General features: G+C 50.2%; 2 protein-coding genes across 3 annotated transcripts in view; one reads left to right on the top strand and one right to left on the bottom strand.

Moving 5' to 3' along the window:
• GPLD1 (glycosylphosphatidylinositol specific phospholipase D1) overlaps window positions 1-2,841 on the bottom strand; it is a 63,137-nt gene extending 60,296 nt beyond the window's left edge. The window contains exons 1-3 of one of the 2 annotated variants that reach the window (XM_087857962.1): window positions 2,405-2,841; window positions 2,186-2,270; window positions 1,749-1,903 (exon numbers count right to left, since the gene is read on the bottom strand). In XM_087857962.1, the coding sequence (XP_087714088.1) occupies window positions 1,749-1,759 (11 nt within the window). In that variant the 5' untranslated portion in view covers window positions 1,760-1,903; window positions 2,186-2,270; window positions 2,405-2,841. The remainder of the gene's footprint in view (window positions 1-1,748; window positions 1,904-2,185; window positions 2,271-2,404) is intronic. The other variant, XM_045800512.2, reaches the window with a different exon arrangement.
• ALDH5A1 (aldehyde dehydrogenase 5 family member A1) lies at window positions 37-26,390 on the top strand. The gene is made up of 10 exons (XM_045800511.2): window positions 37-462; window positions 4,176-4,259; window positions 5,059-5,229; window positions 6,663-6,779; window positions 10,221-10,364; window positions 11,836-11,979; window positions 14,005-14,163; window positions 18,334-18,503; window positions 21,523-21,581; window positions 22,946-26,390. Exons 1-10 carry the CDS (start codon window positions 118-120, stop codon window positions 23,149-23,151), a joined length of 1,599 nt encoding a protein of 532 aa, XP_045656467.1. The 5' UTR covers window positions 37-117; the 3' UTR covers window positions 23,152-26,390.
• The last annotated feature ends 732 nt before the right edge of the window (window positions 26,391-27,122 follow it).

Below are 27,122 nucleotides of genomic sequence, written 5' to 3'. Positions count from 1 at the left end.
GTCCGCGTCCCCGCGGCCCCGGCGCGGCCCCGCCGCCGCCTCGCTCCTCCCGCCGCCCCGACCCTTGCACTCGGGCGCGCGCTCGCTTGCCTGCTTCCTGCCGCCTCCTCCCGGGCCATGGCGACCTGTCTGCGGCTGCGGAGCTGCCGGGCCCCGCGCCTCCCGCCGGCGCCTGCGGGCCGCGGCCTGCGCCCCCGCTGCTCAGTGCCCGCCGCGCCCGCGCTCGGCTCGGCGCAGCCCCGCCGCTCTGCCGGGGGCCTGGCGGGCCTGTCCGCGGCGCTGCTGCGCACAGACGGCTTCGTGGGCGGCCGCTGGCTCCCGGCCGCCGCCGTCTTCCCCGTGCACGACCCGGCCAGCGGCGCCGAGCTGGGCTTGGTGGCCGACTGCGGGGTGCCCGAGACCCGCGCCGCGGTGCGCGCCGCCTACGAGGCCTTCTGCAGCTGGAAGGGCGTCTCGGCCAAGGTGAGCGCTCGGGATTGCCGGGATTGCCCCATAGAGAAACCAGCCGCGCCGCCTCCCCCTCCCCGATTCACTGGGATTCACCAGGCAGAAAGTCATAGAAACAAGGACAGAGGTGATCCGCAAATAAGTTTGGAGCGTCAGTTTTGTCCCAAGCACTGTATCAGGGGCTAGGGACAAGCACCGCCTCCAGACTGAAGTTGTCCTGTAGGGGAGGCAGAAGCTATACATTTAGCATGAAATTACGGGCGAGGAGAGGCTGTGGTGAGCAGGTGGAGGGGCCTGACCATGCAGGGCAGATGGGCGCACAGGTGGCTCTGCCTGGCCGCTGCAGTCTTAACACAGGAAGGCTAGTCGGGAAGTCGGGCCTTGTGCAGGGGCTTTCGGCCTTCATAGACATTGCTGTTAACATCTCCTTGGCTTGTAGATGGCCGTCGGCGTACAACCTTCCCTCTGTACCTTTTGGTGTCCTAACCTCTTCTCCTAAAGACACCAATCATACTGGATTAAGACCCACATCTGCTGCCACAGTTAACCTTAACCTCTTTCGAGACCCTGTTCGGAGATACGGGGCGTTAGGACTTCAACCTAAGAATGGAGGGTGGGGGTGGGGCACCATCCTGCCTACACACCGGGGTAGCCTCATTGAGGACAAGAACTGCAAAGATTAAAGGAGGGGAGGGAATTCGGCTGGAGCCAAATTCCTGAGTCAGGAGCATGCCTGACCCATTTGTAGAACAGGCAGGCGGCCAGGGAGGCTCTGGAGGCCTTAGTAACAGGGGAGGAGGGGCTGGATCCAGGGTGGGGGTGTAGCCATCCTAAGGACTGGGGTTTTACCTTGAGGGAGGTGGGGCACCATTCCAGGTTCAAGCAGAGCTGTGATCAGGTTTGCGTTTGGAAAGGGTACCCTGGCCCCAGCCCGGAGAACAGGCTGAAGGAGGGGCCTGTTAGGGGGCTGCTGGCAGTGACTGAGGTGAGAGAGGATGGCGGCTTGAACCAGGGTGCTTTGCAGAGGGGTCTGTTGTGACCGGAGAGTCAGCTGAAGTCCCTGGTGATGTTGGGGTGCCGGAGACAGAGGGGTCAGCCAAGACCCCAGGGCTTCCAGTCAGAGCAACAGGAAGGAAGAAGTAACCACCAGCTGAGATGGGGAACGGGGAGAGAAACTGGGGGTGTTACAGGAGTCTGGAAAGCTCTTCCGGCCCAGTCTTGGCTTCAGGGGTTGTTCGGAGTCCCGGGGCTGGTGCCGGGACGGCTCACGGACACGGTCAGCTTAGGGTCACAGCACCCACCTCACATCCATGCCCCTGGAACGTGAACGCAGCGCCAGCTTGTCCTGCAGGAGCTGGAGTCTTCTCAGAGAACCTTCCTTCTTGGAAGGACGTGTGGAGCGTCTTGCTGAGGAAGTGGGGGGTGCTCAGCTTTCCCAAGGAAGGCAGGTCCACCTCTGCAGCGAGGAGAGCTGGGTTCTAAGGCAGCTCCTCCAGTAGGGATGGCAGCCCTGACCCACCCCTTGACCCACCCCTCTTGCCCCCAGGCCCGTCTCTCCACCCTGCCCCCAGCTGTTTTCTGTTGCTTCCCTAGGCCCATTCACGTCTCGCCTCCCCCCTCCCCCATCCTCCGGGTCTAGTGTGCCAGTTGCTTCTGCCATCGGGCCGCTCAGAACGCACAGCCTTCCACTGTCCTCCCTTCCTTGAACTGGGGCATGGGCCCCTACGCCTTGGCTTACCTTTCCCGGTGACATCCCGGAGGCATGGCCTCCCGTTTTTCTTTTCACGTGTTTTAGGACCTCCTGTTTCCCACCTTGTGAACTTCTGGAGGATTTCAGGGGAAACGGGAGCTGAATACTTACACTCTGTGAGCTAATGCATTAGTTAACTGTGGCTGTTGTCACAAATTAACACCAGCTTAGTGACTACGACAATACAACACAAATTTATTCTCTTACTGTTCTGGCGGCCAGAAGTCCCAAATGTGTCGGCAGCTCTGTGCTCCTTCTGGAATTGCCAGGGGCTTCTTTCCCTTCCCAGCGTCTAGAGGCTGTTGCCTCCCTTCAGCCTCTGCTGCCGGTATCAACTTGTCTGACGTGGACCCTCCTGCCTCCCTCTTAAGTGATCCGGTGATTCCATTGGGCCCACCTGGAAGATTCAGGCGGCCATCCTGGCCCCGGGATCCTTCACGTACTCTCATCTGCAAAATCCCTTTGCTGTGTGAGGGAACGGATTCACAGGTTCCAGGCATTAGGAGGAGCCGTCTCTGAGGCCGTGAGGGCGCCTGCCACAGCTGAGTACTGTGCTGGAGGCTTGCCAGGTGCTTTATCTGGTGCTTTCAGTGGCTCTGAGGTCGAGACTTACCTGGGATCCGGATGAGGAGTGTGGCGGAGGCTCCGAGTCCGCCATCCAGCACGCATCCCTGCTCAGCTGGGACTCAGCCCCGTGCACCGTGAGCCTCCCTGCTGAGTCCTGCGTGCTCACACAGCTCCTCATGAGGACTCTGGGAGTTTCCTGGAGTTGCTGGCACGAGGTTTGAACAACAGAAACATCTCTGCAGGCTCGAAATCCCAAGTCAAGGGCTGGTTCCTTCCGAGGGCTCTGAGGGACGGATCTGTCCCAGACCTCTGTCCTTGACGTGTAGGTGGCTGTCTTTTCCCTGTGTGCCCCCCCCATTTCGTCTTCCCTCTGTGCATTCCTGTTTCTGCATCCCAGGTCCCCCTTTTTGCAAGGATCCCCCCTTTTATATGTTGGAGTAAGGCACACCCTAATTTTAGATTAACAAAACTTTAAAAAAGTTTTAAGTTTATTAAAAATTGAACTTCAGGGGCGCCTGGGTGGCTCAGTCGTTAAGCATCTGCCTTCGGCTCAGGGCGTGATGGGGCTCCTCCGCTGGGAGCCTGCTTCTTCCTCTCCCACTCCCCCTGCTTGTGTTCCCTCTCTCGCTGGCTGTCTCTCTCTCTGCCAAATAAATAAATAAAATCTTTAAAAAAAATTGAACTTCATTGTAACTTGTGCGTCTTGGTCACATCTGTAAAGACCCTGTCTGTCACCGTCTGACGGACTGAGGGCTGGAACTGCAGCATGTCTGGGGCAGACACCATTAACCCACGACACGGGCCGTGCATCCGAGGGTGGCCCGTTGCCTCCCCTGGTCTCCGGTGTTCAGCCTGGACGTCGTGTTTTCCGCCAGCAAGCCGAATCTACTTTGCATTCCCGCAGTTCTCACGCTGTTCCGTGTTCTCCTCTCATCCTCTCTCAGGCAAAGCATGGGCTCTGTGTGGAGCAGGCCCCGGGCTCAGATCTCTGATTTCTCTCTCCAGGCCAGCCCCTAGAGCTTAGTCTTCTGTCTCTCCCCCAGAATAAGCACTGGCCTGGATCATCAGATTCCTCCCTGGTCATGCACCAAGTGAGAAAGGAGCCAGAGCTGTGTGGTGAAGTTACTTGTCTTGTGCTTTTTGACAGAAATCTTTTTCTCTTTTACAACTTATGACTCAGTATACCCCTTTAGACTCACCTTGAAATGGAACCTTCCTTATTGCTTATCAAAGAAAGGTCTGCACACCTGAAACTAACATAATGTTACATATATGTCACTTATGCCTCCGTTTAAAAAAGAAGACCAGTCAGTGTGTGAGAGCGTGAGATGCTCAGGGAGACACACAGCAACCGCTGGAGGACATTGAGGGTTATTTTGTATTTCTATTGCTCTTTTTCTTTCCTTCCCAGGAGAGGAGTTCATTACTTCGGAAATGGTACGACTTAATGATACAAAATAAGGATGACCTTGCCAAGATAATTACAGCGGAAAGTGTAAGTTCAGGGCCCTAACTTGCTCCCCTAAGAAACTGTCCCGGAATGCTCAGGCTCCAGCCCGGGCCAGCCTGCAGCTAAAGAAAGTGGGAATCCCGTGCCTAACGGTCAGATATCAACTAATTATTGTGCCAGGCCTCACCTTTGCTAGAACAGTTTGTATGTTCTACCCTTGAATAATACACGAGAAACACGGATGGAGCTAGAGCTCATGCTACTAAGAGAAATAAGTCATTCAGAGGAAGACAGATACCGCATGATTTCATTCCTACGTGGGATTTAAGAAACAAACAAGCAGAAAGAGAGACAGCTTCTGACATACGGGGAACAGATTGGTGGTTGCCAGAGGGGAGGTGGGGGTGGGTGGGGGAATAGTAATAATAATAATATTGGAAAAACAGATTTTGAGTGGAACTATGCGAATAATGATTTCCCCCATTCCACATTTTCTCTCTGATTGGTGTGGTTGACTTTTTTCACACCTTGTCTGTACATTTAAGAACGTGCCAGAAGTTTCTCCGTAGCTGTAATAAAGGCTTTACAGCAGGGTCCCCACACTGAGGAGATGTCAGAAGGAGAAACAAGTGAGAAGTCGCCCTTCTGGCTTCGGGGATGCAGACAGATTGTGGTCTGGGCTTCTGTCCCCACCTGACCTTCTGCTTTCTAGGACTCCTGCTGGGTCACGCATTTCTCAACAGCCTTCGGGGTTTTGTAATGGGAGAGTGTCTGCTCCTCGGGCAGCCTGGCAGAGTCACATTTTGTTGTGAGAAGGCAGTGAATGTGTCCTTTTCTGATTCAGGGGAAGCCACTGAAGGAGGCGCAGGGGGAAGTTGTCTATTCCGCCCTTTTCCTGGAGTGGTTTTCAGAGGAAGCCCGCCGCATCTACGGAGACGTCATCTACACCCCCGCACGAGACCGGCGGGCCCTGGTCCTCAAGCAGCCCCTCGGGGTGGCTGCAGTCATCACCCCGGTACGAGGATGGGCAGGACGGGCGAGGTCCCGGGTAGGAGTCGGAGCCGGGACTGGGATGACACCTCCTTCTTCCTTGTGAGGAGGTGTGCTCCCCCCGTGGGCTCCGCCCCCTTCCTGTTTCCCGGTTCCTGTGCGGCACCGCAGGTGTGTTTCCTGGTTCTGCGCGATGCCCAGGTGTGAGTGGTGATGGGCGTGCCTGTGTTGTAACGCCTGCGGAGGCCGGGCGGCCCACGGCAGGACCCAGGGCTTTTCTGACGGGGCACAAAGGCTTCTTCTAGGCGGTGCCTAGCACGTCGGAAAAGATCTTTCTTTTCTTTTTAAGACTGAAGATATGACACATTTAATGTGCCATGGTGTGGGGCAAATTTTATGCTTAATTTCTGATTATCATCAACAGCAAAGTGTTCGTGTGCTGACCAGCAGGCACTGGGCTGGGGTCTGCAGGTGAAGAGGTTTCCAGATACAGTATTGTGTCTGCCTGGGGGGAGCTGCGGCCCACTGGGGGCATCCGTCGCTCTCCCGGGGACCAGCCTTGCCTGGCTACCGTCCACGACGTCCCACATCAATCCGCTAGGGTGCCAGCTGCTCTCAAGACTGCCGATCTGTCCTGGCTCAGTAGAGGTGCAGCCAGACCCCCCCAGCCCAGCCTGACTAGGTGTGACTCAAAGCTCACTGCTGACGAGCTGCGTGGGCTGGGGCAAGTTACTTAGCTGCTCTCAGTTTCCCCAAAGTAATGTCCTCATTATTCCCCAGTGTAATAATACCTCAGTGGGTTGGGATGAGGATTTCATTCATTATAATTTAAAAGTGCTTCCTAGCACAGAATAAGCACTAGACAAGGATTTGTCAAAATTAAAAAAAAAAAAAATACTGTTAATATGGATGTGGAGATATCTACAAATATCTATCCATAAATAGAAGGAAGTCATAAATCATCTGCCATTTTCAGAATTACCTTGGCTAGTATTTTCTCCCAAAGGGTCAGCGAACTTTGGCTTTCTGGCCTGATCCAGCCTGCTGTCTATATTTGTAAATAAAGTTTTATTGGGACCCAGCCATGCCCATTCCTGTACACACTGTCTGTGGCTGCGTCCACGCTGGAACCATGGAGTCGTTGGGGCAGAAACCGTACATCCCACAGAGTCTACATATTTACCATCTGGCCCTTTATAGGAAGTTTGCCAACTCCCTGTGTGGGTAATCTTGTACTGTTTCAAATTCTGGCACGGTTTCCTGTCTTTATGGGCCTTTGCCCCAGAGTCCCTCGAGTGGACAGGTGACAGGTGTTCTGAGAGCTCACCTGAGCAGGAGCCAGAGCACCGCTTTGAGAGTCAGATTGGGCAATGGAATTTGTGGACTGACGTCCTGACCTGCCTTGAACTGTGGGGCAGTCCACCCTGTCTCATACTTTCTCTGCTCTTCTGACCCCAGTGGAATTTCCCCAGTGCCATGATCACCCGGAAGGTGGGGGCCGCCCTGGCAGCTGGCTGCACCGTGGTGGTGAAACCCGCCGAACACACACCCTTCTCTGCCCTGGCCCTGGCCGAGGTGAGCCCCCCCCGCCCCGTGTTTGTGCACAGCTGACAAAGTCCAAGTGGGGATTATTTATCCAGGGCAGAAAGAAGCCGATCCGAAGCCACCTTCTTTGGCTGCATCTCATGGTGGTTGAGTTGTGTTTTAATTTACTAGCAATTATTTTAAGTCAGATATTTTATTTTTTTAAGTAGGCTCCACACCCAACGTGGAGCCCAACGTGGGGCTCGAACTCACGACCAAGATATCAAGACCTGAGCCAAGATCAAGAGTCATATGCTTAACCGACTGAGCCCCCCAGGTGCCCCTAGGTCAGACATTTTAGAAAAAAACAATGGATGGGGATTTCCTGACATCTGTAGACAATGTATATTTTAAGCTGCCCTAAAAATGGCATCTGTCCGTCACTTTTATTAAGTAGGCAGGCAGACGACTAAAATGTGGGCATTTCTCACATTTAAGGAATCTCTTCTTTACCTCTCCCTCCTCCAGTTCAATCGACATTCAGTCAGGTGTCCCCATTCTTCTGTCTGAAACCCTCCGGTGACTTCTCATGTCCCTCAGAGTGAAGCCCAGACTTCCTGCAGTGGCCTCCAAGCCCCTATGAGATGCCCCCCCCAAACCCCAGTACCCCCCAGCCCTTACCTTACCTGTCACTCTGAAACCCCGTACCCCTCAGCTCCATCCACTCTGGCCCCTGCCGTGCCTCAGACCGGACCAGGCTCACCCCGACTCAGCTTGACACCTGCCTTTTCTTCTTCCAGAAAGTTCCTCCTCAGGCAGGCCCAAATGCCACCTTTCCAGGGAGGCCCCACTGGCCACCCTTTTGGAAAATCACAGCCTCAGACTCCCGTGCTCCTGATCCCTTCTCTGCTTTGTTCTTCTTCCTGTAGCGCTCCGTGCCCCTGACACGCCTGCTATCTCGCACTAGCACGTAAGCTCCGTGGAGACTTTGGTCTGTTTTGTTCACTGCTGAATGCCAGAGCCTCCTGCGGTGCCTGGACCCAAGAGGCCCTCAGGAAATGTTTGCAGCAGGGAGGGCTTCCGTGCCCTGAGAGCCAGCCTGAGTGTGGGGTCAGTTTCTGGCCTCATTACCTCCATCCTTCCTGGGCCGGGACCTCCCCCTCCTTTGGGTCCCTGCGCTGCTGTCTTTGGCCCTGTGGTCAGCTGGAGAACCTTCCAGAAGGCAGTGGCCGTGTTTGCTGTTCTGGGATCTCGGGGACCGGGTGCGGCTCCAGACCCGGTGACTAGAAGCTCCTGTCCTTCAGGGTACTTCCCCCAACGGCACCTTATTTCAGAGACAAACTGGACAGTTTAGTCCTATGGAAACGTTAACCAAATGGAAGGCTTCTTTTGGCAGAGCTGTTTTAGTTTTCCTTGAAATGATTCTTAAATCTGTGCAACGTGTAAGTGAACTTATTACTAGACCTCTCAGGCATAGAGTTAGCGGTGTGCTTCCCACAAATTCCAGTGTTCAGAGCCGGTACCGATCTATGACCAGCAGACCACCCCTGGTTACGAAATGTATTTGGAAACACACATCTGTGTTGATCAGAAAGGCTTAGGGCCAAGTTTTTAAAAACCCGTATAAATCTCTTCCAGACTTCGTCAGACTTCAGTTTGGTCTCCTTGTGTCCGTTTGTCAGGAGGCACACGCGGCCAGTTTTCTCTGTTGTCATGACGTTGGCAGGGCTACTGGTCAATGCTGTTCATTTATTTATTTATTTAATTTTTTAAAGGATTTTATTTTTAAGTCATGTCTATACCCAACGTGGGGCTCAAACTCACAACCCTGAGATCAAGAATCACACGCTCTTCCGACTGAGTCACCCAGGCGCCCCTGCTTTTCATTTCTGAAATTAGTTTTTCCTCGTATTTCTAATTCTTCCCTGTGTTCCCTTATCTCATTTCCAGAATTTCTCCAGTTCTGATTCATGTTGTTCTTTTGTATCTTGATACAGTTTTTTTCCTTCATAGTAAGTTACCCTTTGATCTGTTCTGTGGGCACGTCTTCCTGGGATGCTTTTGTTGTCCACGAGGATGCCGTCTCTCTTTATTCTCTGATTTTCTTTTCGCAATGTTGTATGGGATTTGATTTGGGTATTTTTCGTGGCATTTACTTAATTTTTATATGAAGTTAGTTTTCCTAAACTTGTAGCAGGAGGCCTGGCTCTCCAGCTTCAGGGAGTGTCTTTTGTTTCCTCGCTCTGAGATTTCCTGGCCCCAGTCCCTTCCCCGCTGGAACCGAGCCTGCTCCTCCTTTATCGCACGGTTTCCCGGCTGTTCCTCCACGCCCTTCGTCCTCACTGCAGAGGCTCTGCTGTCCTGCTGTTGCACTGGGCAGTCGCAGGGCTGTTCCAGGCCGGCCTGCCCCACGCTCCAGGGGCACCTGTGCGCTGCGTGGGGTTCTCTGGGATCCCTCCATCAGCTTCCTTTGGCGGCTTCTCCTGCAGGTGCCGATGCTCCCAGCTGTCACTGGTGTGTCCGCACCCGCTGGTCCGGCAAAAAAGCAAGTTGCCAAACCCTCCGTTTTCCGAAACTTCAGAGGGAGAGCTGCCTGGCTCCTTACCTCAGTGGTGTGGCCTGTGTGTTTGCTGGAGACGGTGGTCTCTGAAGGGGATACCCGGGCAGTCAGACCTTAAGTCAGCCGTGCAGTGTCGTGAAAGACAGCTGCCCCGGGCTCATGCTACATCCAGTCTTGTAAATGTTGTCTCCGGGTCTCTGATGCTTCGGTTGGGCTCTGTCATTGCCCTCTCTGTTTTTACGAGGGGATTCTGCTGTTCCCGCCATCTCCCCAGAATCCCCAGTCAGATTTGTGCAGTGTTCATTGTTAAAGAGATTCAGGAGTTATCCTAATTCCAGGTAAGCCAGATCCAAAGAGGGCCGCTGTGGAAGGAGCGTAGGTTTCCGGCCCAGGCAGTGGTGGGTCAGCGTGCTCGCTCCGTTCCTCCCTGGTGTGCGGCATGGACACGACCCCCCCCCCCCCAGGCCTCCTGTTCCTCACCACTGCCCTGGGGGGGTCCCCCGCTGGAAGGCCTGCCCCCACACAGGAGGTGCCCCGAGAGTGCTCCTCCACCCTTTCCCTTTGGTTCTTCTACAGGTGAACCCAAAACTTCTGGAACTCTTCCCTGATTTTTCTTGGGAAAGAAATCCAAGGTTCTTTGTTTGTTTTTTATTTAAACAAAGTGACATTAAAAATTAAATAAATTTAAATAAGTTAAAAGAAAGTGGCATTAAAACTCATGCTATAAAATATTTAAATGTGTGACAACGCGTTTTAGATCCCTTTCGCATGAGTAAGGGTTTGATTTCAGTTCCAAACGTATTCTTATTCTGTCCCCAAAATCAGCTTAGTTTTTTTTTTCCCCCATTACATTTAGGATTAACATATCTACTGTTTTTCTGTTTTTCCAGTTTGATCATTTGCTGCCCCCTGTTTGCTGTTTCTCTCTGTAGCTTGCAAACCAGGCTGGAATTCCCCCAGGCGTGTACAATGTTGTTCCCTGCTCTAGAAAGAAGGCGAAGGAAGTAGGGGAAACGCTTTGTACGGATCCGCTAGTGTCCAAAATATCCTTTACTGGCTCCACAGCGACCGGGAAGGTACGTGACTTAAGTCTCAGAGAAAAGAGACATCAGTCTAATGTTTTCTCTCTATAGAGTATGAAAATACCAGTTCATATTGATCACCCGTCTTAGGGAGATGTGCACTGGAGGGGTCAGAGGTCTGTGGGATAAGGTAACGTCTGGTCACCGTCGGAGACATTTTGGGTGCGTCTCTTACCGTGACAATACCGAGGCATTGGGGTGGCCAGAGTTCCCGATATTTGCTGCACGTGAAGTGGCTGAAAGCTCCCAGTTGTGTCTCCTCAGTTCTGGAATGCATGTTCCTTTCATAATCTAGAATTAAAGGTTTCAGAAACACACAAATGATGTTCAAATGGACGTCTTAGAACTGAACCAAAATTGTATTTAGTATAAAGGTACAGAAATAGAAAGGTCTTTTTGTTTCCTTAAAAAGCTTTATAATTGTGCATTGAGCTAGCAATTCTATTTCTACAAATATATTCTGAGAGAATAATTGCAGTGTTATTTTGAATAGCAAAGAATTGAAAACCTAAATTTTCCACAGATGGGGGCTGAATAAATAAATTTATAGAACAGCTATGCAATGGAATTTTATGCAGGCTTCTAAAGGAATGTTCTAGAAACACGTGCTACCATGAGAGAATCTTCACGTTATAGTGTTACCCTGAAGGAAGAAGGAAGAAGGTGTTATGAACGTGTTAAGATGTTCCAGATATGTAGTTAATTGGGAAGATAAAGCAGGTTATAAAACTGTATAAACCTACCATTCTGTTTTCTTAAAAAAAAAAAAAAAGTACATCCGTATGAACCTGTGTGTGTGGCCAAATTCTGGATCAAAATACTTTAAAATTTTATTGGTGGTAAGCTAAGGGTGTGGGATTCTAGGTGATTTTATTATCTTCCCTATATTATGATTAAGCCTATTATATAATTTTTGATAGGTAATACACTTACATGGTTCAAGAAGCAAGACAGTATAAACATGCCTACATTCAGGGGCGCCTGAGTAGCTCAGTTGTTAAGCGTCTGCCTTTGGCTCAGGGCGTGATCCCAGGGTCCTGGGATCGAGCCCCACGTCAGGCTCCGTGCTTCTTCCTCTCCCACTCCCCCTGCTTGTGTTCCCTCTCTCACTGCCTCTGTCTCTGTCAAATAAATAAATAATCTTAAAAAAAAAAAAAACCCAAACCAAAAAAAACATGCTTACGTTCAGAAGGCTCAGCCCTGCCCCTGACTCCCTCCCTCCTGTCCATAACTACTTTTAATTTCTTGTAACCTTCCCACTGTGTCTTTATCATATACAAACACATGTCCTTATTTCCTCCTGTTCTCACAAAAACCGTCATCCCAGAGACCCTGCTGTGCACCTGGCTCTTCCCTGCTGGGTCGGTGTTTGAAACGAAGGCCTACCAGTGCGGGTAGCTGGGCAGTCGGGTGGCTGGGTGGTCATCTTCACCCAGCGCTCACAGCGTCTGTCCTCCGCCCGCAGATACTGCTGCATCACGCCGCAGGCTCGGTGAAAAGGGTCTCCATGGAGCTGGGCGGCCACGCCCCCTTCATCGTCTTTGACAGCGCCAACGTGGACCAGGCTGTAGCAGGGGCCATGGCGTCCAAATTCAGGAACTCTGGACAGGTGAGTCCTGCAGCGTGGGGCTGTGTGTGTGTGTTTTACGAAGGTCTTACCACCTAACTCACCCCCGGGAAGGAAACTTGTAGGTTCCTTCCATCATTCTCTCTTTACTCACTTTCAGCCAATATTTAGTGAGGGCCCTCTTTGCCAGCGACTGTTCTGAGTTCAGAGGGTCCAAAGGGAAATAAGGTGTAATCCTTGGCTTTGAGGAATTTCCTGAACAGCAAATGTTTTTTAATCAGATTGTTCTCTTCATCTACCTACTCTTTGAATCTGGTTATTTTCATAGTTTTCCCTCATTGGGATTTTCTCTACCAAACAAGGTAAAATCATCTCCTCAGACACAAAACAGCCCAAACACCTAGGGTCTGAGGCCCACAGTCTTAAGGAAAAGAAGGTAGGAAATGTTGAGACTGTTCTTGAAAAACTCAAAATGCCATTGCCTGAGTCTCACTGTCCCTGAGACGGAGGTGGCTTGATAGGCACACGGAACAGTGTGCCCGGGGGTGTCCAGGTTGTCATCGGGAGAGTGGCGGCTTGAGTTCACACCTCCGTAGGAAATCCTGGCTGAGCACATCTGGCATGACCTTCAAAGTGACCTGATAGAGACCTCGCCTCTTACAGATGAGGAAATGGAACTCTGGAGAGACTGGCTGACTTGAAGTCCTAGATCTTGGATCTCAGTCCAGACTCAGTGGGCTGAGGGTCCCGTCTCCCAGTTTCTCTCCAAGCTGTTGCCAGGAACCTGGCTTCTTACAAAATATTCTTAAGTACTTTGTCTCAGAGTACCATCAATAAGTGGTTTTAAATGCATTCCAGAGACAGAATAAAAACTCCTGAAAGGTTATATTGTGAAAAAAAAGGTGAAATGTTATGTAGTACTCCGTATCAAGTAGTTTTCATCCTTGTATTGACCTTCAGTAATTAATTTTTCCCCTTTCATATAACCTTAAATAAGCTTGGTTGTTTCAGAAATACCTGTGTTTCCTTTTAGGAACATAAAATGCTAATGGGTGTAACCTTCAGAGTCACACTCATAAAGCTACAACTTTGAGGTATGTTGCTTGAAGCCAATAAAAATGCATAGGACACAAAATTATATCTATATCTGTATGTTTCTATTTACCTATAGTTTCTACTAGAAAAATACACGATTAAGAAAAAAGACAAGAAGAAAATCTGTCAGTGATAACGGCATTTCCTATAATATGGTTATATCTGATAACTCAAAAATGCTAGGTCTAGGAGCGCCCGGGTGGCTCGTTTGGTTGAGTGGCCAGCTCTTGATTTCAGCTCAGGTCATGATCTCAGGCTCCTGGGATCGAGTCCCATGTCGGACTCCGTGCTCAGCAGGGAGTCCGCTTGAGGATTTTTTTTCTCTCTCCCTCTGTCTCTCCCCCTGCTCACACACACTCTCTCTCTAAAGTAAATACATCTTCAAATATATATATATAGGTTTAATTAGAAGAAAAATAAACAAGGGTCTTTTCAATAATTTAGGCTGACATGGAAGAATGGTCTTGTGCCCACGTTCAGTGTCAGATTCAGCCAAACACTGAACAGTGTAATTAATAAGCTAATGGGTAGAAGTCAGCCTCTGACCGCCTTCCACCTCCTGCCCCTGCTCCGTGGCTGCGGCCTCACTGCCTCCATGCAGTTACCGGTTTGCTGTGCTCTTTTTTCCCTTCCCCGTTTGTTTCCTAGTGGCTTACTTAAGCCATTGGAAACAGCTTGGGTCAGGTGGCTAACTTTCTCGCCGAGACACTTGTGCCTGCTTACTTGTTTGACCACAGTGCGTGGCAGACACGCGGAAGGTTGGAGAGGAAAGCACACTCACTCAGTGTGTTCATCTTCAGGGCCCTGCCCCCTTGGAATGTGGCGGGCTGGACACAGGGCGAGACCCACCTGGGGAAGTGTTTTCATATTCAGAGACGGAGCAGCAGTCACGTGTTTATTGGTTGGGTCAACAGCTTCTGCCTAACTGTCCTGTGAATCTGGTTGTTTTTTGTTTTTTTTTTTCATGTCTAGACTTGCGTTTGCTCGAACCGTTTCTTGGTGCAAAGGGGGATCCACGATTCCTTCGTGAAGAAATTTGCTGAGGCAATTAAAACAAAGCTGCGTGTGGGTAATGGATTTGAAGAGAGGACTACTCAAGGCCCATTAATTGACGAAAAGGCGGTAGAAAAGGTAAGTTTGTTTGATTTTTTTTGTTGAAGTAAATTTCATGGTTTCGATATCAAAGGCTTAACTAGCAGAAAACACTTTGTAAGGTGCCCGGCAGGACTGCTTTGGAAACAATGGAAAAATCAGGGAAAAGTGAATTTCTGCCCATACGTATAAATCAAGTGGCATCATCTGGCCATAAGCTTTCCCGGTTTTGTTATCGCACTGAGTGCCCGTGAGGTCTGTCACTTTAGATCTTCTATTGCCCTCCCTAAATTTTCTCTGAGAGTGGTGATAATTCTATCCCCGACCGCCTCAGGAATTAGGATCCTGAAAGACAAAGTTCTTTGATTTTTTTGAGCACCCAAAAGGGAAGGAAGAGTGGTTTTGTTTCTGAAATCATATATGTTTCAGCTGAAATGCTGGCTTCCATTGACCAAAAGTAAAACAACACAAAAAAACCCTTTCAGAAGAATCCTTGACAAAAGCATCCTGGTAGGGAGATACGGAATAGCAGAAGCCACGCCCAGGATTTCCAGATGGCGGGAAGGGGAAATTGCCTTTTTTAATTAATTAATTAATTATTTTAAAGGTTTTATTTATTTATTCATTCAACAGAAATAGAGACAGCCGGCGAGAGAGGGAACACAAGCAGGGGGAGTGGGAGAGGAAGAAGCAGGCTCCTAGCAGAGGAGCCTGATGTGGGGCTCGATCCCATAACGCCGGGATCACGCCCTGAGCCGAAGGCAGACGCTTAACCGCTGTGCCACCCAGGCGCCCCGGGAAATTGCTTTTAGGAAGGATCTCTTTGTTCATAGAAAGTCACAGTCTAGATAGACCACTAGCTAAGTGAGACTTTTGTCCTCTTGTTTTAAAACATAATCCTTTTTAATGAAGAAGATGTGGTATATATACAATGGAATGTTAAAAAAGAATGAAATCTTGCATTTGCAATAACATGGATGGATCTAGAGAGTATAATGTGAAGTACGTCAGTCAGAGAAAGACAGATACCATATGATTCCACTCATGTCTCATGCGGAATTTAAGAAACAAAGAAAAACACACAAAAAAATCAGACCCTTAGCTAGAGAGAACTAGCTGGTGGTCAGCAGAGGGGAGAAGTAGCTGAAGGGGATGAGGAGAGCACTGATGGCGATGTGTACTGAGTAACGTGCAGACTTGTGCCCCTGAAACCAAGGTGGCACTGCATGTCAGCCGTACCGGAACTGAATAAATAAAGGGGGAAAAAAGCGTAACCCTTTTTAGAGTTGCTTACAAGGAACTTTCTTATAATATGAACATCCAAAACAAAAAACAAAACAAAAAACATACACATCCAGTGTGTTCCTTAGATAAGTCTCTCCTGGTGGGAAGGATTTTAGTGGAGTCATTTAAAGCAGACAGAAGTTGGAGGCTGGATTGTGTGTGGGGAAGGAAGGGTGACACAGCCAGCCTCCTGGGTGTCACCTGAGGAACCAAAATTAAATTAGGGCCAGGTCAGCACCCAGCTGGAATGCACAGTCTGCCTGCTGTTCATGGGCCGCCTGAGGACCAAGCCCCCCAGGGCTGCCTGGATTCGGTGGGCAGTCAGGTCAGCTGAACCCACGTCTGTGGCCTCGGCCAGTGGGAGTGAAGGGAAGCATCGTGGTTTGACAGAACTCTGTAGTTACTGCCTCGACATTGCCCTCACAGAGGACATGCATTAAAGTGTCCTTTGGTACCACCAGCACTTTTGAGGGGACTTTGGACCCTGTGACTTGATCGGCCAGGGGAGACCATTTGGGTCTGTACTAGCTGTGGTTCAGGGCCCAGAGGGCTGGTTCTCAACCCACTCTGTGCCTTTCACAGCTACAGATGCCTGGGTCCTACCCTAGGAGATTGGGTGTGAGTAGGGCCTCGGCACTGGTATTTTTTTTTTTTTCTTTTTTAAGTGCCCCAGCTCTTGGTAATTTGGCAGCCTGGGAGACCACTGTCCTAGAGATTTTGTTATTTTTGCCAAAGTGAAGTGCAAACATTGCCCTCTAGAGGGCGCCGTTTCCTAGCACCTCAAGCAAGGACCCGTGGAGGGTTTCCTTTTTTGGAGGGTTTAGAGAAACCACCTCCTCTGAAAAAATCCATTGTGTTGGCTTTAGTACACATACAGTCACAGGGTAAATTCCAGGGAAGAAAACTGCACATGACATTTAATATGACCAGAAAAGGGCAGAGTATATATTCTATTTGGGGGCAAAGAAGTGGGCCTTGTTAAATATGTTAAATGTAATTATTTGCAGAGATATTAATCATAGGAAGTAAGCCATTGTGGCTGATGGGGATTTGTTGCAGACACTGGACTCCACACACGGTAGGGGCAAGGGTTTAAAGAGGGTGGGTCTGGATGGTAGAATGCGCCCAAGCCTGTATTTACCTTTCCTGAAGTCCCATAGAATATTCTGCTGAGAATGGGAGGAGTGGGGACGGCTTCAGTGAACCAAAGGTCATGGAGAACTTCTGAAGGCAGAAGGGATGGCGTTAACAGAAAAGTCAGTGCAGACAAGGTGTGCCCAGGGGAAGCCTGCAGAGGAAGTGGGTGCCATTTTTTAGGGTGGGCTTATCTAGAAGTGGCTGGGGCAGTAAGAATGGGAGTAGGGGAGACATAGTGCCACTGGTTATACTTTTGCACGGTTTTCTGGGTCATTCCTACACCACTCCTCCTCGCAAGCACCACCGGTACACGTAGGACAGTAGAAGCGTCTGCTCTGGGCAGGAAATACAGCAGCCAACCCAGGTGGGCTCCAGCTTCAAGAATGAGGGTGTGCCGGAGTCGGACTTCCCTGCCTTTGCCCCTTGGGGAAGGGGGCTGTCCTTAAAGTGAAGCCTGTCAAATCAGAATAAACCCAAGCATGCTGTTGTCCCTCTTGTTCAGGAGAGAGACTGGAAACTGGAAAGGTCACCGATGTCACCCACTTAAATGAACCAACCCAGTCCTTCGTGAGGAAGGTGAACAACCAGGAATCGTGACACCTTTAGGGCAAACCCTCAGCACGTAAGAGGAACAGTCGACCCTCAAGGAAGAAGATGAGTTTGGGGACAGAAAGGAATTTTCTGAGAATCAAACAGCGTTCTCCATGTGTTTTGAGCAGATAATGCATCTACAAAACAAAAGCAGGTTCTGTGAAAATGAGGCAATGAGAACGAGAAGTTTCTAGAAATTAAACGCATGATGGTCAAATCTTTTTAAAAAATCAGTAGATGAAGATGGAAGACAAAGTCAAGGAGTGCTCTTAGAATTTCAAGCAAAGGACAGATGAAAACTATGACAGAAATTTTAAAAGAAATCAATTAATCTGAGGCGAGGGGATATCCATTTTAGCGACAGGCGCTCCAGAAAGAACTGAGAGGGAAGCAGTAGCATTATCAAATAAATAACATGAAAACTAAGAGCCAGGGGAAACGATTCTTCAGATGGAAAGACTTTATCAGCCACCTAGTGGAATGAAAGGAAAAAACCCCAGATACATTCTGCTAAAACATTGGAATGTCAGCAACATAGAACAAGGTCCTAAACGCTTCCAGAGACGGGGGGCGGGGCGGGGGGACAGCTGCCCACCAAGGAGTGAGAACTATCTTTGAACATGACTTTCATCAACACTAGAAATAGAGATGTGTACTCAGAGTTCTGAAGCGAAATGATTAGATCACCATTCCGTCACCAGCCAACACAAGACAAGACATCAGACAGGCATTGTCGGAAAACTCAGGAAATACGCATTTTCAGGGTCCCTCCTCAAAACAACCACTTGACGAGAATGTAATAGAACAGAATGAAAGCCAAGAGGACAACATGGCGCCCAGGAACCTGGAGCTAACTCAAGAGTGCAAAGAACATCTCCCAGGAACACTGCAGAGTGTCAGGCCCAGAAGGATGTCAGGCCATACTAGACCCTTCAGCAAATCATAGGATCAAACAGTGGAAAATCTAAGAGCAGGGGAGGGTGGCATTGCACATGCCACGTGCCCTCTTCCTGCCTCTGTGTCTCTGCATATTTGTTTTTTTCTACCTGGAAGGAAGCAGGGCACATCGTTCTCAACCTATTTTTTTAAAAAAGAAAGAAAACCATTTTCTGCAGATTTAACATTCTAAGAGATTGTATCATCTCCACAGTGTCTTCAAGCCAGCTTTCCCGGGCTCCTCTTTTTCTCTTCACGCAGGTAGAGAAACATGTGAGTGACGCGATTTCCAAAGGGGCCACCGTTGTGACCGGCGGGAAGCGACACCAACTTGGAAGAAATTTCTTTGAGCCCACCCTGCTCAGCAATGTCACCAGGGACATGCTCTGTTCTCACGAAGAGACGTTTGGGCCTCTGGCGCCAGTTATCAAGTAAGATCGTGGCTGGTGGGAAGACGGGAGGGGATTAGGGTGGAAGAAGGACACCTGGAGAGGAACGCAGTTTGAGGCTGTTTCGAGGCCCTGGGGGTGGGAGGGTGGGCTGCAGAGGCAGGGCTGTGTTGTGTCAGCCAACATCGTTCTAAAAAAATGTGTTTTTATCATTGCCTATTTAGACCCCTAAATTCACCAGATTCTTTCCTTTGCCTGCTTACGTCTTGCTTTTGGCTGAAGTCCATTTTCTTCTCAGCGGAGCACATCCTCGAAGAGTTCTTTCAAGGGAGTCAGTGGGAAGTGAACTTGCTGGGTTCTTAGGTGACGTTTTATCTCACTTTCAGAGGTCAGTAATAATTCACCTGGATAGAATTCTAGGTTTGGCTGTGAAGTGCTGTGAAGACAGCACTCATTGTCTACTTATTTCCGGGGTTGTTACTGAGAAAGCTGGTGTCTGGCTTTTGCTCCGTTTTCTCTTGGAAGCTGTTAGGATCTCTCACGGTCTTCGACATTCTGAAGTCTCACTGCTGGGGCCCATCAGGAGCACCTCCAGACTGCGGTCCTAACGTCTTCCTTTAATATCCGAGGTGTCTGTCTAGCCCTGGGAAATCCTTGGTCATTGTTTCTCCAGATATTTCTCTCCCCTCCATTCTTTAACGGCCTTCTAGGAGGTCTGTGATAGTGACACGTCCGCGTCACCCCCGTTTCTCTTCACGCCTGTTCATTGCACGTCTTCATCCATGCCTGATGCCTCCTGAGACACTCGGCTCCTCCACCTGCCAGCCGAGGCATCCGTTCCTCAGATACGCTCCTTCGTTACTCTGACATCCCTGATGTCTCCAGTTCGTCCTTCCCAGTAATGGATTCTTCCTGCTTCAGTATTCTCCCTTATGTTGCTGGGGATGCTTATCCGCGTCTTCCATTTTATTCTGTTCCTCTGTCTCCGCCTCCCATGGTGTGGGTTGTTCTGTGCGTCATCCTTCTCCCCCTCAGAGCCTCAGGTGTCGTGTTGTTTTCTCTGTGAACTCGTGACTGGTAGTGTCTGCCTTGGAGTTGGGGTAAAAAGCTTAGACCTTAGTCTGGGCTGCTTCTGATACATTTGAGCCTCAGGAAGGAAGCCTCTAGTATGAAAATCCAGTCTCCACACGACTGCCCGTGCCCCAGGTATTTTTGGGTTCCTGGGGTATTTTGTGGTTACCTCTGGAGTAACGAGAGGGGTTCGAGGGAAGAGGCCTCTGGTTCATGCTGTTGTCTACACTCGTTTGGGGTGACTCACCAGGCCAGCTGGGCTCGAGCTCTGCCTGGGCCCCACTACCCTGAGCTGGCCCTGCTGCTTTTCTGCCTATAGCCACGTACCAGGTCCAGGGACCCAGGGCTGTAGGCAACGGCACCTGAATTTGCAGGCACAGTGGGGGAGGTGCAGCCCTTCCCCCCTCCCCCCGCAGGCTCCTTAGCGCTCCTGCCCTTCCCACCTCTCCATGGGTGGCCCCTAAGTCTCTACCACTTGAGGCCATCATGCCCTCAGGATGCAGCCACCTTCTTCGCCTCCAGAAGCGTCTTATGTTTTTGGTGTTAGTTGCTGAATGAGGGTTTTTATGCTACGATTCTCCTTCTCTCTCCTCCAGTGTCTCCAGCGCCAGGTTCCCAGGGAAAGCTGGCCCCTGGTGCTACCCGCACCACCTTGTCTGGGACGGAAGTCTTCTTATCATATACCTTCCTGGCCTTGTTACCATCTTGCCAATGAAATTTACATATTAATCCACCACTGGGGAAATGGACCATTTGAAGAACTTCCATCTTCTTTGTCTTAATAAAATTTTTTTTTACCTAGAATGTGAACTTGACATTTTCAAGGAGCCTGGAGGAAGCGGTCAGTGGTGAGGAATGCAGGCTTTGGAGTTGAACTGGGTGTAGATTCAGGCTTTGCTGCTTCCTACCTGCGTAGCCTTGGACGAATTCAGTTCTATGAGTCCCGGGGTCCTTGCTTCTCGGAATAGTGACACGGTTCAGTTATGTGATGTGCGTAAAGCACTTAGCACGGTGCCTGATAGCTTTATGGTGGTTGTTCCGTAACTAGAGAGTTAGGTCGGGGATGGGGACAAGCTGTTCCCAGCGAGCTCTGGTCTTGCCACACCTGTCCTCCAGGCACAGAGTGGTGGGAGCACAGCTCCAGAGTTGGCAGGAAGGTGAGGATCCTCAGGGATGCCACAGTTGGTGATGCGATGACCATTTCTGACGGGGGTGGGAACATTAGCCGTGCACTATTAGTCTGTTCTCCAGCGGGCAGAACAGCCTGCTGTCTGTCTTCAGGTCTACGAGTCTAGGAGACACCGCTGCTCGTCCTCAGGACAAGCGATCCTCCTGGGGCTCCTCCTTGATCCCCCAGAGCGGTCTTCTCTCCCCCGCTTGCTCTTGTATGGACGGGGGGGCAAGGCGACCCCGCAGGCTCTGCCTGGCGCCATCAGAGAGATGGCCAGCGCCCACTGCCAGCAGGTCTCTGGACTTCAGAAGGGGGGGCGCTGCGAGCCCTCCACCCCAGAAGATGCGTCTCAGATCTTGTTCCAGAAATAAAGTGATAAAGCTGGGAGGGACTGCACAGGGCTTTGGAACGACCATGCCTCGTTTCCGGCAGGAGCGGGCCTGCAGCGCTGCCCGCGCAGACCCCCGGCCCTGGCCTCCTCTGGATGTGTTCCTACCACATTACGCCCGCTCCTCAAGTGGCTGCTGACTGTTACACAGTCCCCGTAGGGTAGCAGAGCAGCCGTCCTTTCTGAAGGTCCTTGGTTGGACATTCTGGAGGCGCTGCGTTTCCCTGCGGCCAGCCTGCTTGCTCTTGGAAGACAGGAGCCAGCGTGTGTGGGGCGGTGGGCCGTTTTCTTCTGTACCCTGCCCTGGGGTCTCGGTGCAAAGCTGCCATGTTCCCTTTGCCATTATGCGGGAAACCCGTCAGGAGAGAAGACAGCTGGCCCCCCTCACTGCCCCCTGCAGATCCTGCTGACCACGCATTTCCCTTCGGCAGGTTCGACACAGAGGAGGAGGCTGTGGCGATCGCTAATGCGGCCGACGTGGGGCTGGCAGGTAGGCGTCCTTGCTCGGCACGATGCTCACCATTTCTCAAGCTGGTGCCGGGCTAGCCTTTGAAACGTCACCCTGGGTCTTGAGAAGGATTCGCCGTTGGGGTGTGTGTTTTGTTACTTTCCGGGGCACAGGTGGGTTCGTGCAAGTTCACGGTCTGCTGCCTGGTCCTTCTGCCTTGGGGAGCTCCCTGGCAAGAGCGGAGGGAGCTCAGGAGAAGAGGTGGGGCAGGTTGTGGGTGGAAAGTCACACACCCCACAAGTCCCATGTGCTCAGAGGCTGGATGCCTGCAAATCCCAAGTCTTTTTTCTTCCACTCTACCTGGCTCCAGGCAGCCTGAACCTGACTGAGGACAGCAGCAGAGCGTCAGGGACGGTGAACGAGGCAATGGGCATGTGTGCAGACAGCCTGAGTGGCCACTGTCCTTTTAGTTTGGAGATGGTCAGGGCGGCCGCAACATGTGCCCCGTTATCCTGACATCATTAGATGTGCACACATGCACCCAACAAATCGACGTTCAGGGTCCACAGTGAGGGGGGTGCTGAGGAAGATACGAAGACAGAGCTATGGCTCCGCAGAAGCTGCTTCTCCAGGTGTAGGAGAAATATTTATAACAAGAGGAAGGACGTGCATACCGTGGAGGCCCTTCCCCCACGCCGCCTACAGAGTTATCCTAAGGCTCGGGTGAGAGGTGTGTAGGAGAGCCTCTGGGACGCCACTCCGTGCTCCTTCCCCTTGTGATGGGACGAGGGGAACTGTACCCTGCATTAGGTCATCAGTGATGGGCGGCATTCTGATTATGCAGAGATGGGAGGAGAGAGATTCTGGGCGGAGGGGACCAAGGGAGTTAAGGAAGTAAGAAAGGACAAGGACAGTTTGGTCGCGGGGTTTGGGGAGGATGGTTGGTGATTGGTGTGATGGAAGGTAATGCTGAAAATGTTGCCCGAGTCCACACTGGGGAGGGTTTGAGTACCCAGAAGAATTTAACCTTATTTTGTAAACAGCAAGGAGTCATCAGAAGGGTGGGGCAAATGTAGCACGAGGACAGTCCCACAGAGGTGTCAGGTGTGCGGGAGAGACTGGGCAAGGGAAGGCAGGATCTGGGGAGGTTATGCTGCGGTCCTGGTGGGTGGGGGGGGAAGCAAGCCCCGTGAGACTGGAACAGAAGCAGAACAATGATGTCCTGTGGGTCTGAGATGAAAACACAGACAGGACCAGCTTGGAGGGATGAGACAGACAGGGGTGGGAGCAGGGAGGATTCCAGCCCCATGACGAGACACAAAGTTGCCAGAGGCGTCCTTGGCTTTAGACGTGATGTCTTTAGCGACTGTCCTACATGCCACGTGTGTCCCTTATCCCCATGACAGGTTATTTCTACTCTCAAGACCCGGCGCAGATCTGGAGGGTAGCAGAGCGGCTGGAGGTTGGCATGGTCGGCGTCAACGAAGGACTGATCTCCTCTGTGGAGTGCCCTTTCGGTGGCGTGAAGCAGTCTGGCCTCGGGCGAGAGGGCTCCAAGTATGGCATTGATGAGTATCTGGAACTCAAATACGTGTGTTTCGGAGGCTTGTAGGGTTCGTTAGTTCTTTAGAAAATAAAAAAGGAAGCTTACCTGCATATATGGGGACATGCCATCCATTATTTTAAGTGAGCGTATAGGTTGTTGGAATTAGGAATTTTTAGAAACTCATCCCGTGCTCACAATCTCTAGCAGAAGTGAATCCCACCCCCCCCCTCACCTGACTAGGGACCAGTAGATGCCACGTGCCTGTGGCTGCAGACTCCCCGGGAACCAGGACTGTGTTCACGGAGCAGAGCCCCGGGACCCCAGCACGGCCCCATGTGCCTCAGAGCACGCCGCCGCGTGAGGCCACGGGGGTCCTGTCGCAAAGGCTCCGACACTGCCTGGGCGGCACAGCCATCTGCCCTGCGGCTCCGAGCTCCGACCAGAGGCCTGCAGGGAGCAGCCCTGAACACGACGGGCAGGCTGGCCAGGGGTGGACACACCACCCCGGCGATCTGCCTGCTCGCCGACGCAGACCCTGCTGCGTGTTCAGCGGTGTTGCCACATGGGCTGAAGGGGCACTTCTGCCTTTTTCTGGACCTTTTTAGGTTTATTTATTTTTTGGTAGTCTACACCCAACATGGGGCTCGAACTCAGGACCCTGAGATCAAGAGTTGCGTGCTCCCCCGACTGAGCCAGCCAGGCGGCCCTGGACCATTTTTTAAGTTGAAGGCTTCATCATCCTAAATTTACTCCTTAAAGATGATGTTTTCATTTCTGTCCTGCGTTCCATTTCACTTTGTTTCCTTGAGGAAACGAGCCCACGCATAAAGCACAGCCCCTCCCCTTGTGAGCTGGCGGAAGGGAAGGTGCACACAGGAAGGCACGGCTCGGCGGCTCCTTCCCCCCCAGTAGCTTTGTTCCCAAAGATGTGCCATTCAGCACCCCCGTTCCTCCCGCAGACTGGAGATTCCGTGTATGCCTTGCTCGACGGGCTGTTGTGAGCCTGGCAGAAAGTGAAATATTTGCCCAAAAAAAGAAAATTTGGCGTAAGTACAGGAGCCATTAATATTAGTAACAGCCCAGCCCCCCTTGGCCATCCAGCTGTGGCTTTGCCAAGATGAGGACGGCTGGTGCCCACCTGCTCTCGTACCTGAGATGAAGTGGCTGTCACCGCAGCCCGCTCTTCCTGTCCTCACGGGGCGCTGCTCCTTCGCCTCTAGAAGAACTAACGTCTCACCACAGTGATCCCGAGAGGAAAGCAAATTTCCATAACTGCCAATCCACCTAGTGGAAGAGGCACAAGGCCTTGAATGTCAGGCACCCTTTATCCAATAAGAGTTTTTACAGTTCATTATTTAAAACAAAAAGGACCAGTGCTTCCTATCACTTTGAAAGAGGAACCCTGATTCAGAAAATTCTAGGCTTTTCTGGACAGGTCTTCCATCCGTACTCAGACTCTGAGGAGAAGGAATTGAGGCTGTTCGTGGCTGAGCAGAAATGAAGCTCTTTCCTTTCCCACTCTCTGTTGTGTGTGGAATCCACGGACATTTCATGCTTATTCTGGGTAGTGGAAGGAGAACCTGAGGGCAGGCGTGCTGGAGGGGCAGTTCCTACCACCCCCTGGTACTTAGCATCCTTCCCTGCACCCCCGGGGGAGCCAAGGTTAAGTCACTAACAGTCTGGAATGCCCCTGGGCACAGAGGAAGTCACCTCTGGTCCTGGAGCTACTTTTATGAGCCTGCATCGTACCAGCTGTAGCCCGATACCCACAGAAGAAACAAGCTGACGTCCACCTCCCGGTAACATGTCTCACCCACACCCCGTCAGGAATCACATATGCAGCATATCGACAGTTTGTTTCTTTCTGTTTTTATAGTTTTAGGTGGTTTTCTATGACTTTCTAATTACTTAAGATTTGGATGTGTCCATCTGTTTTAACAATAAAGATGCTGTAACATTGGTAAAAGTCTGGAACGCTGATGCTGGGAGGTGTTAGGAGAATACGTTCACATACGTGGGTAACTTTGTAAGCCAGTGGATTCCTTGGCTGGGTGGCAGATTTGAGTTTTCTTGTATATTTGGCTCAACGGGTACATAAACTAAGGTCCAGAAACTCATTGCAATGTCTTTGATTAATTTTGTATTTAAAATGACTTGAGAAGGAAAAAGGTTACTGTTTAGTAAAACTGTTCTGGGTTGTGGAAAGAAAGAAAGGTGTCTCTAACTGAACATTTTGGGGGGTTATTTTTCAGTAAGGTAATCCTGTGTGATGAAGGTAGCCAGGGGTTGGCAAACGATAGCTCACAAGCCAAATCTGGCCTGCCCCCGTTTCTGTATAACCCAGAGCTAAGCATGGTTTTGTATTTCCAAATGATGGGGGGGGAAATCAAAGGGATAATATTTCATAACACAAAATTACAGGAAATCCAGATTTCAGATTCCATCAATGAAACTATTGAAAAACAACCATGCCCATTCATTTAACATTGGATCCATGGCTACTTTCTTGGCAGAGTTGAGTACCGGCAACACAGACCGACAGTATGGCCTGCAAAGCCTATGATATTGACTCTGACTGCTTACAGAAAGTTTGCCAACGCCTGATCTAGAGATACTGATGCTGAGGGAGATACTGATCTTCCTGCATTTATCAGGCATTATTTTATTTCATTGAACACCTGTGTGAAAAGTACTTTTCTAGGGGCCTTGCTCCAACAAGTTCTCACCATGAACTTGCCAGCAATGATCATATAACTCAGATGAAATTACCTGGATAACAGGAGTGTGTTGGCCTAGAGAAAACTTCTCAATTTACTTTCCCCAGCTAGGCAGGGATTCGCATTGAAACAGCTTATCTGCATCTGTTGTATTTATCCCTTTGGTTTTCAAACACGATTTTATGTCGTGTTGTTTTCTTTTCTCCTTTATGCTTATGAAAGACTCCATGAAAATAAACATAAGTACAGTGCAAATAAATCTGATTTTACTGTTATACTCTTAACTTTAGATTGTGCCACATGCCTGCCTTCCCAGAAGGCTGGAACCCAGGGTTTTAATTATTCATATGCAGCTATGTTAGACAGCATTTTACTTGAATAATATTTATGCTGTGATTTTGTGTGTGTGTGCTATATTTTGTAGGGTAAAACTTGGGAATAAGTGTAGTGCAAAGTGTGGAAACATTTTGCTTTTTAAACGTGCACATAACTCATTTGTCCAGTTTTGATAATTGTGTACGGGTATCAGTGTCTTGTCAGCAGAGTTGTGGGTGTGTGTTGTAATTAATAAATGTTGCATTAACAGAATTTCCTGTTTCTGTGTTAAGGTTTCTGGTGTGGTTTTCTCCTTTCTAGTTCATCATTTTAGTGTATATTAGATATTATTAGACCAGTTCAGACATGTATGAAGAATAGCAGAATATGCCATCCCAAAATATGCTGCTTTGGTGTAATAATTATTATGAGATGAAGATGTCTAAAAGAAGCAGATACCAGAAAAGCTCTCTGCCTTCCCCCTATTTTCTTAAAAGCAGAACCTAAGTTTACATAGGTGCCTCTGCCCCTGCAGTAGGAAGGATAAAGGTTGATCCCCAGAGACAACTCTAGACCCTGTCAGCCTGGAGAGGGCACCAAAGGAATCTACATAACAGATTTTACCAACCTGCTTTTGTCTCTGCCCTTGAAAGCCTACAACTGCTTTTCTCTATCCTGTCATTTCTCCACAAATGTATTGCTCTTTGCTGAGAATGCTATGTAAGCCAGAGTTTTAGTCCACCTCTTTGAGTTCCTCATTCTTCCCTGGGTCTCTCCCATGTATACATGAGGCCTACATATTAATAAGCTTCTGTTTTTTCTCTTTTTCCTCTAGCTTTTTTTTTTTTTTTTAAAGATTTTATTTATTTATGTGACAGAGAGACAGCCAGCGAGAGAGGGAACACAGCAGGGGGAGTGGGAGAGGAAGAAGCAGGCTCACAGCGGAAGAGCCCGATGTGGGACTCGATCCCAGATCGCCAGGATCACGCCCTGAGCCGAAGGCAG

This window comes from Ursus americanus, chromosome 32 (genome assembly GCF_024610735.1).
Source record: "Ursus americanus isolate L20-20 chromosome 32, mUrsAme1.1.p, whole genome shotgun sequence".
NCBI lineage: Eukaryota > Metazoa > Chordata > Mammalia > Carnivora > Ursidae > Ursus > Ursus americanus.
This window is presented reverse-complemented; position numbering and strand designations above follow the sequence as displayed.

Coding starts and splice junctions, on each gene's coding strand:
- ALDH5A1 (XM_045800511.2), top strand. CDS start 118: ATGGCGACCTGTCTGCGGCTGCGGAGCTGCCGGGCCCCGCGCCTCCCG. Junction 463..4,175: donor GGAAGGGCGTCTCGGCCAAG/GTGAGCGCTCGG, acceptor TTTCCTTCCCAG/GAGAGGAGTTCATTACTTCG. Junction 4,260..5,058: donor AGATAATTACAGCGGAAAGT/GTAAGTTCAGGG, acceptor TTTCTGATTCAG/GGGAAGCCACTGAAGGAGGC.